The 11,309-nt window shown below is 54.0% G+C and overlaps 1 protein-coding gene across 4 annotated transcripts; it reads right to left on the reverse strand.

Moving 5' to 3' along the window:
• Positions 1–6,016: 6,016 nt before the first annotated feature.
• On the reverse strand, positions 6,017–11,064 carry LOC141972875 (Fc receptor-like protein 5). 4 transcript variants are annotated; one of them, XM_074930915.1, is made up of 6 exons: positions 10,972–11,064; positions 8,374–8,451; positions 7,911–8,207; positions 6,997–7,296; positions 6,592–6,693; positions 6,017–6,312 (listed from the first exon to the last, which is right to left on the reverse strand). In XM_074930915.1, the coding sequence occupies exons 1-6, from the start codon at positions 11,000–11,002 to the stop codon at positions 6,284–6,286; spliced, it is 837 nt and encodes a 278-aa protein (XP_074787016.1). In that variant the 5' UTR covers positions 11,003–11,064; the 3' UTR covers positions 6,017–6,283. The 4 variants fall into 4 exon arrangements, with proteins under 4 accessions (XP_074787016.1, XP_074787017.1, XP_074787019.1 ...); XM_074930916.1 differs by having other exon boundaries at positions 6,017–6,367; XM_074930918.1 differs by lacking the exon at positions 10,972–11,064 and having other exon boundaries at positions 7,911–8,038; positions 8,374–8,577.
• Between the last annotated feature and the right edge of the window lie 245 nt (positions 11,065–11,309).

Genomic DNA, 11,309 nt, shown 5'->3' on the forward strand with positions numbered 1-11,309 from the left:
TTCCCTCCTCCCTCTTCTCCCGGGGGTCTGCACGGCCCCTCCTCCCCGGCTCCCTTCCCACGGCCCAGACCACACTCCCCCCTCCCCAAATTGCCAAATCCCCAAGCCCCCAGCTACTCCCTGAGGGCGAGGCAGGAGCAGACCCGCGGGCTGGAGCCGGCGGCGAAGGGGGAGCCGGAGCGGGGTGAAGTGAAGGGGCACGGCGGGGGGGCACTGGCACTGGGGGGGTCAGTGGGAGCTGGAGGGAGAGGGGCCGGGAACTGGCAGCTGCCGGTTTTAATGGAGCTGGTCCCACCCCGAGCCCTGCCCTCCCCTGGGCAGGGAGGGGGCAAAGGGTCGGATAATGGTGGGGCTTGTGCCAGTGGGTGTGCAAAGGTTGGGGCTTGTGTAAAGGCTTGTGCGAGCTTTTAGGGGAAGATGGAGGAGGATGGGGTGGAGAAGGAAGATGAGGATAAGGAATGGTGACAAAAATGCTGGGAGCTGCGAAGGCCCAGAAAGCCAAGCCCTCCCCTCCTCAGGAGGCCTCGTACTTGGGCACACCCGTCGTAGCTGTTCTGTCGACGACGAGCTCTGAGGCGCGCCTGCCCGAAGAGGCCTCCTGCGACGGGCGCAAATGGCCGCGACGGAGGGTAATATGGAGAGTGTTGTGAAGTTCCCTCCTCAGAAATTCTGGCCGGTGCGGCCATAACCTGCGAAAACAATTCCGGCCGTGGAACTCCGAGGCCAAGCTGCTCGAGGAGCCCCTGGATGAACCTCCGGGCTTTGGGGCAACCGATGGAGGGATGAGGGGACCCGGCTGCCCGCGATGCCTCGCGCTGAGGAGCAGATCTCCCCGGGCCGGAGAGGCCCTGGCTGGAGCCATCAGGAAGGAGAGGATTAGAAATAAAGTTGGAAAGTTGCAGAAGAGCGTTGACTTTTTTAATCGGTCGCAACCACAGCGGGGGTAGAAGGTTTTGGCAGTTGGCCAGTGGTGCTGAGATCAGCCCAGCGTGGTCCCATGGCAGGGACCTTCCCCGGGAACCTTTGCCAAGGCTGTAGGGGAAAGAAACCAGCATTTTGGGGCAAGAGAGGGCAAGCAGGCACTTGGAATGATGTCGTGAAGGTCGGAATGTCCCTGGAGGGGAAATGAGAAGATGCGAGAGCAGCCGAGGAGGGGTGGAGGGCACCTACGTGCAGGTGGTGGGGGAGACACCTGAGCTTTCACCCAGAGCTGGGCAAGGAGAGAGCAAGGCTGAGCTCAGCTCATTTTTGCCCCCAACCCTTCATTTTTATCTTCTGAGACCTCATTTTCAGGAACTAAAGTCTCATTTTTAGGACTCAGTCCAATTTGGAAGACCCAAAGCCTCATTTTTCAGGCTCAGTAGCTCATTTTGAGGGTCCAGACTCCTCACTGAGGGTAAAAGCCTCCCTGGGTTTATGTCCAAAGCCTCATTTTGAGCCTCCTAAGACTCATGTTTAGGGTGCAAAGCCTCAGGTTTTTGTTCCAAAGTATTGTGTGAGGGCACAAACCCTAATTTCATCATTCAAAACCTCACTTTCATTTCCAAAGCCCCCTTTTTACCTCCCACAGCTCCATTTTTCTGTTCCAAACCCTCTTTTTGAAGGTCCGAATTTTCATTAATGGGGTCCAAACCCCTTTTTTACAGCACAAAGTCTCCATAGTAGTTCCTAAAGCCCTACATTGAGGACCAAAGCTTCATATCTGGGGTCTGTAGAAGAACCAATAATTTCTCCTCCTTTTCAGGGTCCAGAGTGTCCCTTGTAGTAGCATCAAGGCCATCATTTTAGTGCTCAGAGCCTCATTTTTGGCATCCAAACATGTCTTTTATTACCAATAACCTTTTTTAGGGCCCAAAGCCTTATTTTTTTTCTTGTTGAGAAACCTATCAAGAGGCCTCCAGCCCAGCTCTGGGCTAAGAGCAAGTCCCATCAGGCCACTCAGGGTTGTGCCCAGTGGAAGCTGGAACGCCCCGACATTGGAAAGCCAAAGCACCACCTGGGCGGGCGCTTCCTTTCACACCCACCCCCAAAGTCAGTTTTCCAATGAGTCGGAAACTTGGTGTAATTCCTGGGCAGAAAACAGGGAGCATAGCAGCACGCCCGGCAGTCACCGGCACCTCTTTTCCAGTAGATGAAACGTCCTAGTGCTGAGGAATAAACCTGAAACGGGCTCTGCTTAGGCGCAGGGAAATCCTGTCGGCCGGGACATTGGTGGTGGGATTTGCTGGATGTAGAGTCTGGGGATCATCTCTTGGGTTCAGGACCTGCCCATGGGCTTGTGGCCACTTGGCTGTCCCTGTTCCAGGGACTTTCTCCTCTCAGGACAGACATTTCTCTGCCCTCCACATCTCTGGCTTTTCCTCCTTTCCCCTTGTGCAGAGGACAGGGAGTGCTGGGCCTGGGAGCGCTTGGACGCTGCCCAACAGAGACCGGGCTCAAGCAAGAGCTCCTGGGCACATGCAGCGTGCTAACCTACATCCCCCCAAGCATATTTCCTTCTTGCTGCTGTTTTGGTTTTATACGATGGACGATGATGAGCTCGTGAGTTCATATTTCTCTTTCAGACCCTAGCATTTCCTGCTGGTTTTCACACAGGAAGGGCTCGTGCATTTGTGGCCTTGAGTAAGTGAGGAAATTCTCACTGACTGTTGCACAAATAACCAGAAAATTTTGTAAAAAAAAAACCAAACACAGAAGAAATCTCCTAAGTTCTCTGTAGCAGACAAAAGAAAAAGATGTTTCTTTTTTTGCATGGACGTGGCAGATTGCAGAGGCACCTTGACCATGGAGCAAAGAAGGAGTTAGAGGGAAGATTGCTCAGCCTGAGGTGGAGACCGAGAGCACCTGGAGCCCCAGGATCACTGGAAGGTGTTGGGTGCGTTTCCAACACAGGGAAGAGTCTGGTTTCTTCAGGGACAACTGCCCAGGTAGGATCTAATGGTTCATTTTAGAAGTAGCAGAGCCCAAGCTGACCCAGTCCACCCCTGCTTAAATCCCCAAGTGCTGTCTCAGGCCGTTCAACCCTCTCCTGTTTCCTCTCCGTGCTGCGGTTTTGCTGACTTCTCTGTTGAGGGTTTCCTGTTGCATTGTGCTAAAAGGAAGTCAGCCCCGTGGTATGAGTAATTGCCAGAGGCACCCGGGGACAACCAGTGGAGTAGAAGGGTGCAGGTCCTTACAAAGACCCCAGGAGAGAAGACACGAGTCGTGGGAGCGCAGGGGACATGGAACCTGGGGAAAGTGGGGTCCTTGTGAGGGGGGAAGGGGAGCTGGAGTGCAATGGAAGGGCACACGGGGCAACCGGGAGTGTTCGGAGGGCACTGGGAGGGAGTGGAAGGAAGTAGGGGATGTGGGAAGGGCCCACATTCTGTGGGCGACCCCCTAACAGTGCCCTGACACGCCACGGGGGTTAAGGGGAAGGCTGCTCCCTCCTAATTAATTGTAGATTGCACCATGGCTGGGGGCCAGGAGGGATCTGGGGGTACTTGGGGGTGTGGGGTGGAATGGGGGGACAGGGAACAGTGAGGTAGGTTGGGGCACCCAGTTCCTGGGGTCCCCTGGAGGGCAGGGCTACCTGTGGGGTTGGACAGCGGGATACGATGGCGTGTCGGGGTCCCCTGAGGGGGTGGAGCAGAGGGAGCTGGGACATGGGGGGACTCTCCTGGGGAGCGGTTGGGTGTGTGGGGCGCAGCGGGGCCACCTGGATGCCGCAGTCCCACGGGGAGCTGGGGTTGCCCCTACAACGGGGGTGCCCTTAGAGGTCCCTTCACGCATCACCGCGGCCGTCAAGACTCTGTGGTTGATCTCACAATGCTACGGGCAGCCCGGAAACCTGCTACCAGAAGCTCTTGTGGTGTCACGTGACCACCTGAGGGCACCATACGGAGTCCCGCTGTGCGCTGCTCCTGCCCAGCACCCCCTCCTGCTCCATCCCGCGCTCCTGCCCCATAGCCCCACTCCCACCTCCTGGCCAAACACCCATCCCCTCGTGCCACACCCACTCCGTACCCCAAACACCCCCCAAAGTCCAACACTGGCCACGCAGGCCCACTGCCACTGGCCCAAGACCACCAACCTGCCCCATAGCCCCCCATCACCCCGTACCTGCAGCGTCTCCTTACAAACAAAACCCCACGCCCAAGGGCTGTTTCCACCATCTAGTTTCCCATTTCTTGGCCCGCTCTTTCTCCGTAGCGTAACATCGTACCTGTAGTGCCACTCCAGCCCCGTAGCCTCACTCCTACCCCAGAGCGGAACGCCGACGCCATAACAGGAATCTTACCCCAGAGACCCACTTGCACCACGTAGCCCATTTTACACCATGGGCAAGCAACCCCCGTCTAGCCTCCCTCCCAACACCCACCTCAAAGCCCCGTTCTCACCCCATAGCCCAAAAAATACCCTGTAGAAGACTCCCTGGGTTACTCCTATCCTATAATCCATTGCCTACTCCATTCCCACTTCCACACTACAGCCCAAAGCCTGTTTCCTTTCTCCCACCTCGTTTCCCTTCTCTCATCCCACAGGTCAGGGATGATCCCACAGAGCAACACAAACTTCATCAAACATCCTTTCATCCGTCCATCCACCCCTACAAACACCATATTGCATCCTCCTAGTCCCTCTAGCCCATCCCCGCAGCTTCCAGCAATCCCAAAGCCTCCCCTGATCTCACCCCCACCATCGCTGTATGCCTGCAGTACCCCGTTTACTTCTCTTGCCTCAGTATTTTGTCCCTGCAACTCCAGCACCCCCACAGATCCTTATTTTTCCAAGCTCATAGAATCATAGAACCGTAGTATCACAGGATGGTTTGGCTTGGAAGGGACCTTAACGCCCACCCAGTCCCACCCCCCTGCCATGGGCAGGGACACCTTCCACTAGCCCAGGTTGCCCAAAGCCCCGTCCAACCTGGCCTTGAACCCTTCCAGGGAGGGGGCAGCCACAGCTTCTCTGGGCAGCCTGTGCCAGGGCCTCACCCCCCTCATCATAAAAAATGTCTTCCTCATGTCCAACCCAAATCTCCCCTCGTGTTCTAGCCCTGCAGCTCCTGTGTATCACACATACAGCCCTCAGAAATGCCATACCCCTTCTTCACATCCCCCTTAACCCCCCAGTGCCCCCATCAGCCATCCCCACCAACACCGTATCCCTAAGAAGCCCCATGTGCTCCTCCCATGGTCCTTCTGTACCTGCACCGGGAAGCTGCCGTGTGAGGAAAGGTGGGGAGGGCTGGGTTTGTTCAGCCTGGAGAAGAGGAGGCTTAGGGGAGACCTTATCACCATGTCCCAGTATTTTAAAGGTGGCTACAAAGAAAATGGAGAGTCCCTTTGTACAAGGAGTCCCATGGAAAAGATGAGGGGTGAGGGGTAAGAGTTAATCCTGGGGAGATTCTGGTTGGACACAAGTGGAAAATTTTTCACAATGAAAACAGTCAGTCACTGGACTAATCTCCCCTGGGAAGTGGTGGATTCCCCAACTTTGGGCACTTCTAAGATTTAACTGGGTGGGGTGCTGGGCCTAGACCGTGCTTTTGCCAAGAAAGTTTGGACCAGATGGTCCTTGAGGTCCCTTCCAACCTGAGATTCTATGATTCTATGTTTTACTGTCCCCCACACTCCTGCAGTGCCTGGCAAATCCCTACTTTCCCCCATTTTCTCACCTCGGGCCCCTTCACCGCCGTCCCAAAGATCCCAGATACCCCACAATCACCCTGCCCCCTCCGTGGTGGCTCTCCCAGCCCCCACTGCACCTGCTGGGTGCCGCTGCCCTGACGCCAAGGACAGGGACAACCTCAGGCGAGGAGACAGAGGGACAGCAGCAACTGTTGGGGTGATGACTCTCCAAAGGACCTGTTCTGCTTTGGGGACTCTCTTTCCGCCTTCTCTCTTCTCAGCTTTCCACCGCTTCTCCAGCCTCTTCCAGATGCAAATAAGAACCAGGTGTAATGGGAACACGATGGGATTACAGGTGAGATGGAGCAGCGACACGCACACACAAACACAAACATACACTTGGAGAAGGAGCAGGGAAACGTGCGTCTTTCCATAAATCCCACAAGGCCAAAACACAACGTCCAGCTTTATTCAGAGGGGCCCAAGGTGAGCTGGAAGGCACGGGGGTCTGCACGGAGGAAAGGAGCAGCCCGAGCAATGCTGCTGAACACGCCCCGCTTCTGCCTCGTGGGGGCTCGGAGGCAGGTAACGAGGGGTCAGCAGGGCCTGGGGGAACAGGTTGCCCCAGTTAATAGAGCAAAACCTTCACTGGCTGCTTCTCAGTCCTCTTGTTAATCCCTCTGGAGTTGTTCTTTCAGATCTGCACAGGAGGGAAGCAGCAGCATCAGAAGTGGCTCTTCTTCAGCCTTGGACCTCTAAGGGAGATAAATTTGGGGATCAAAGGAGGTACGAGAGTAAGGAGCAATCCTGTTCCAATTCTCTGTCCAGAACAACCCCCCAAAACAGCTTTGAAAAAATGTTTCATTTTCCTTTGGAAAGGAAGGTGGAATAACAGTCAAACTGAGTCATTTTCTGGCAAAGAAGATGAAGTCCCAGGATTCTAAAAACAAGTGTGGCCTAATGAAAGTGAAATATTTACCTCTTCTCTTCATCAGGCAATGGGAAAAGAAAAAGATGAGTCCATTGATGGTAAAGAATGAAGCCCCAACAATGATCTCTGGAATCCAGCTGATTTTATGACCTGGGAAGGAACCAACGGTGACTTAACATGATGCAAATTTCCCCCATGAAAAAAACCCAGACAAGGTGATGAGACAGTCTTTCCAAAGAGATCGTTTTCTCCACTATCTCCCCTTATTTTTGTCCATAAAAACATGGGCAGGTATGGCAGTGGATAGAGAATAAGGCAGAAAGATGGATGGTCACAGCACTGGAAGGGGTGGAGGTGAGACTCATGGGTAAGTTCATAGACAAGCACAAGGGGAATTAATTAACTAATCATGAGTTACTTGATGCTCTAGTGAGGGAGGGTTTGAAAACTCACTTTTCACATTGACATTGACAACACGGCTCTTTTCTGAGCAAACGTGACGTTCAGACTTCATTACAGTATAGGCACAACTGTAAGACCCAGAGAGCTCCTCTCCCGTAAGGCTGAGGTTGTAGCTGTAGATTTTCACGTTCGATACCGGGATGGAGACTGCAAATCCAACGTCCGCATAGTACTGCACTTCTTTAACATCACCTGAGGGTGCGGGGATGGAGCAGAGTAACTTGACGTAGTTCCCGGGTCTATAGACCTGCTGCTGAGGATCCAGGGATAAAGTTGGGGCCGTGGGAGCAGCTGAGGGAAAACAAACAGCACGTAACCCGAGGAATCCGCTCGCTATTGCCATCAGGAGCTGTGCACAAACCCCGTGGTTTTTCCCAATGTCAGGACTCAGCCTCGACAAAGGGACTAGAAAAGGAGTTCCTTATTCTTCTGACTGTTACGGGGGCAAATCCAGAGCCTGGATCTACAGAACAGCTTCTGGGGGTCACTTGTGGCTCTTTTTGATGCCCTTCTTGAACCACGGGCAGAGGGAAAAAGACCCGCAAGTACCAGAGGTAAGAACACAAAGCAGCTTAAACGTTTTTTTGTATTCACTGAAGGGCAGGAAAATAAGTATTTTCCCTGCCCAAACTAGGAAGGCAGGTAACACACCCCAAACCCGAGGGAAAGTGCTGGGGAGGCTCACTGCCCTAAGCCCTCTTGGAGGCGGCACAGCTGTTAGGCCAACTTATTCCTGCTGTCTCAGAGAAATTCAGGAGCCCAAAAGGAGCTTGTCAGAAGCCAGAGATACTTCATCTGCACTTTGGCAACCAAATGACAGGGCCATCGGGCAAGATGATGCTCTGACGGGAGGCGCGCGGTGCCTGGGCTGATGGTACCCAGCTGTCTAGGCAAGAGCAACCTACCCTGAACCTTAACTGAAAGAGGAACGCTCCTATCAGACGGAATTTCTTGTCCCGAGTCCTCCACAAAGTACACACACGTGTACTCCCCGGCAGATGCTGCTGTGGCTGTGAGCTTGAACGAGGCCATTCTGAGGGAGTAAGATGGTCTTGAGTAGATTTGCTGCCCACTTTGATTGAAGAACCGAAACCCGCTGACTGTCCTCTTTGTCGCAGCCAAGCAGCTCAAAGTGACCTGTTCCCCTTCATAATAGAAATGATACCTCGGAGCTACGGAGAGTGTGGGGGCTGGCAGAGGGTCTGGGGAAGACAAAAGGGATTTGGAGGATATTTGGAGGGAGCTTTCAGAGAGGAAATGGGAAGCGAGGTGCCCCTTTCCCTCCGTTTCACAAAACACAACCTCGCCTGGTCGTCAGAGGCCCGGGTGAGCTGGGGAGCATCTTCTGAGAGGTCAAACTGCCCTTACCCGCAGAGGACGCAGCCAACGACAGCAGCTGGAGGAAAGTCGTGAGAGAGCGGCATCGAGACGGCGAGAGAGACGGGGCTGCAAAAAGGGGAGAGAAGAAGTCACTGACGCACCAACTGCCCCTCCAAGTCCTGCCCCGTTTGGCCACCGGTCAAGAGGGCAGCCCCTCCCCAACCCCCTGGAGTCACACAGCTCCTGGCTACTTTCTGCGCCACTGTGGCATGGAAAGCCTGGACTGGTCACAGAGAAAACCCGTGAGAACAGTTTCATGTGCCAATGAGGCCGCCCCTGGGAGAAAAATCTGCAAAACTCATCACGTCCCCAAGCTTATCTTTTAGCTACATGCAACACGTGTTGGGTGAGATTATTTCTTCTGTCAGAAGCGGTTTGGAGATTGGCAACAACTGAGATCAGCACTGGGAAACGGTGAAACGGAAAGAAATGGGGCTGCTGGAGGTGTCACAGGGTTAGGAAGGACGGGAGATCTCATGGGCCCTGGCAGGGGAGAAGGGAGGCGCTGAGCCAGGGTGCAGGACAGGATGAGTGCCCCGTCTGCCTGCATCAAAGCCTTGGCTGCAGAAAGGAACCCCTGGGGCTGTGGGCAGGTGCAGGGCGGGGGCTGTTGCTCGCATCAGAGATGAGGAGGGTCTGGGGAGCTGTGGTGGGCTGGCCCGGGCTGGCAGAGCAGCCCCACACCGCCATGTGCTTCCCCTGCCCCCAGCAGGATGGGAAGAGCGAGCAGAAAGAACAAAAGTAAGAGAACTCACGGGTGGAGGTAAAAAAAACGACATCAAGGAAAGAGGAAGAGAGGAAAAAAACCTGAACAAGCGATGCAAAGGCCATCGCTCCCCACCTCCCACAATTCCGGGATGCCCAGGCAGACCCCGAGCAGTGGCTGCTGGCCCAGACCCCATTTCCCTCCGCTGTTATTGATGAGCACAATGTGGAGGGCTTGGAACATCCCTTTGGTCATTTGGGCTCAGCTCTTCTGGTTGTGTCCCCTCCCAGCTTCTCGCGCACCCCCAGCCTTCTCCTTGCAGGGCAGAATGGGAACCGGAGGAGGCCTTGACCCCGTGCTGACACTGTCATCAGCAGCCGAAGCTCTGGTGTGTCACCCTCACGCTTGTAGCCACGAGTCCAAAACCCCAGAAAACTAACCCCAGCCAGGCAGATGCAAGAGAGGAGCCCGGATCTTGATGTGGGAGCAACAACCCATCGCATCAACCCTGCACAGGACAGCAGCGTAGGAGGGGCCCAAGTCATCCTGATATAAATTCCTTTTTTCAGGCACTTCTCTGTCTCTCCATGGAGTGAGGGGAGCACGTCCCAGAAGAGTTGGCCTCTTCCTTTCCACTTCCTGGGAAAACCAGCCCAGAGTCAGGTAACGTGGAAGTAACCCAAGCGCCTCCATTTTGGTCTCAACTTCTGTTGATGATGCTGCAACCATTCATCTTGGCTACGTTTGGGTGTTTCAGCCCAGAAATTAAGTGCTGCTCAAGTGTTACCAATGTGACAATCCAGGATAAGGTCTTGGCTAACTCTACGTTCTCATGGACCCTTAGGACTCTCTGGGAATAATCTTGGGAATCTGGTTGGAAGTAACCTTGGGCCCACTAATGTGAGCACAGGGCTGGGCTGGGAAGTTGAAGAATATGGCTGGGTGACGTGGGTTTTGCTGTTGCAAGTGTGAGCCAGCAAATTGTATCAGCTCTTTTGTGCTGGAAAGTGCCTCCCCCACGCTGAGCACGTGAACGTGGCATCTCCTCTGTAAGGGGGTGAGGTGCACACGGGAAGGGGACACGAGCAAGTTCCTGACCCTTCTTCTCACTGATGATGGTGAAAAATTAGTGCTGAACAGAGGTGGGATGGAGGCAGGCCTGAGCGTTTAAAGTCCTGGAGCACAGTTCTGACCTGAGAGAGATCTTTTTTAGACAGATCATAACGGGGTTTCACCCCCAGCCAGGGATGAACCAATCCTACTCTGGTTCTCAAGCCAGAAACCAGACAGAGGAAGAAAGAACAGCTGATCAGAACTGATTTCATAAGAACCTACACCAGAGAAAATGAAAGACAATGGTGGAACTGATATTTAGCAGCCACAACCTTTTGCCACAAAGAAGATGATGTGTTGGGAACCCCTCCAGCACCACCACAGCAATGAGTTTTCAGCCAACAAATCTTCATCTCCTGAGAACATTGGTGTCCAGCTGACAGGACAGAACTAACAGCATCAACCCTTCAGAGAAATATATTATTGAGGGTCTAACAGAAGGAAAGGAAAGGGGGAAAATGAGAGGAGAGGGAGAAGGAGATGAGATGAGACGAGACAAGACAAGAGGAAGAGGGACAGCGTTATAGAGAGGATGATGAAATACGGGACAGGAGATTGGATTGAAAGCCAGAAAGGACAGAAGGATAAAGAAGAGATGATGACAGCAAAAGAGAGGACTGGAGAGGGATATAAGGCAGAAGGGTAGAGATAAAAGAAAGGAAACAGATGGAGAGAGGAGAGGGGAAGAAATGAGTAAAAAAGGAAAAAGTAGAAATAAATGTACGCATGGGGGTGGGGGAAGGCAAAGCGGGGGATGAGAGACTCACTGAGGAATAGGAGGAGGTGTTGGATGATCATGGCACCGCAGTCCCGGGGGTGCTGAGGGCTCTGTGCCGGCCTGTCCAGGAGAGGAGTTTGCTGCCCAGCGGCTCTGTCCTGCCCTCTCCATCTGTCTGACTCGAGGGGGTGTCCGAGGGGCAGGGAGAGGAAGTGCTGTGCAATGAAGGAGAAGCCACTGACCACAGCTGAGAGCTCGGGGGAAGCTGCGCCCTGGATGGTGTGTGTCTTGGCGTTGTCATTGTGTTCCCAGAGATCTTTTCCTCCCCACGTGCTCTAGAAATAACCTTCGGGCTGTCTCTTTGCTCCATGAAGTGTGAGTCCCTTC

This window comes from Athene noctua, chromosome 36 (assembly GCF_965140245.1).
Source record: "Athene noctua chromosome 36, bAthNoc1.hap1.1, whole genome shotgun sequence".
NCBI classification, from domain to species: Eukaryota; Metazoa; Chordata; class Aves; order Strigiformes; family Strigidae; genus Athene; species Athene noctua.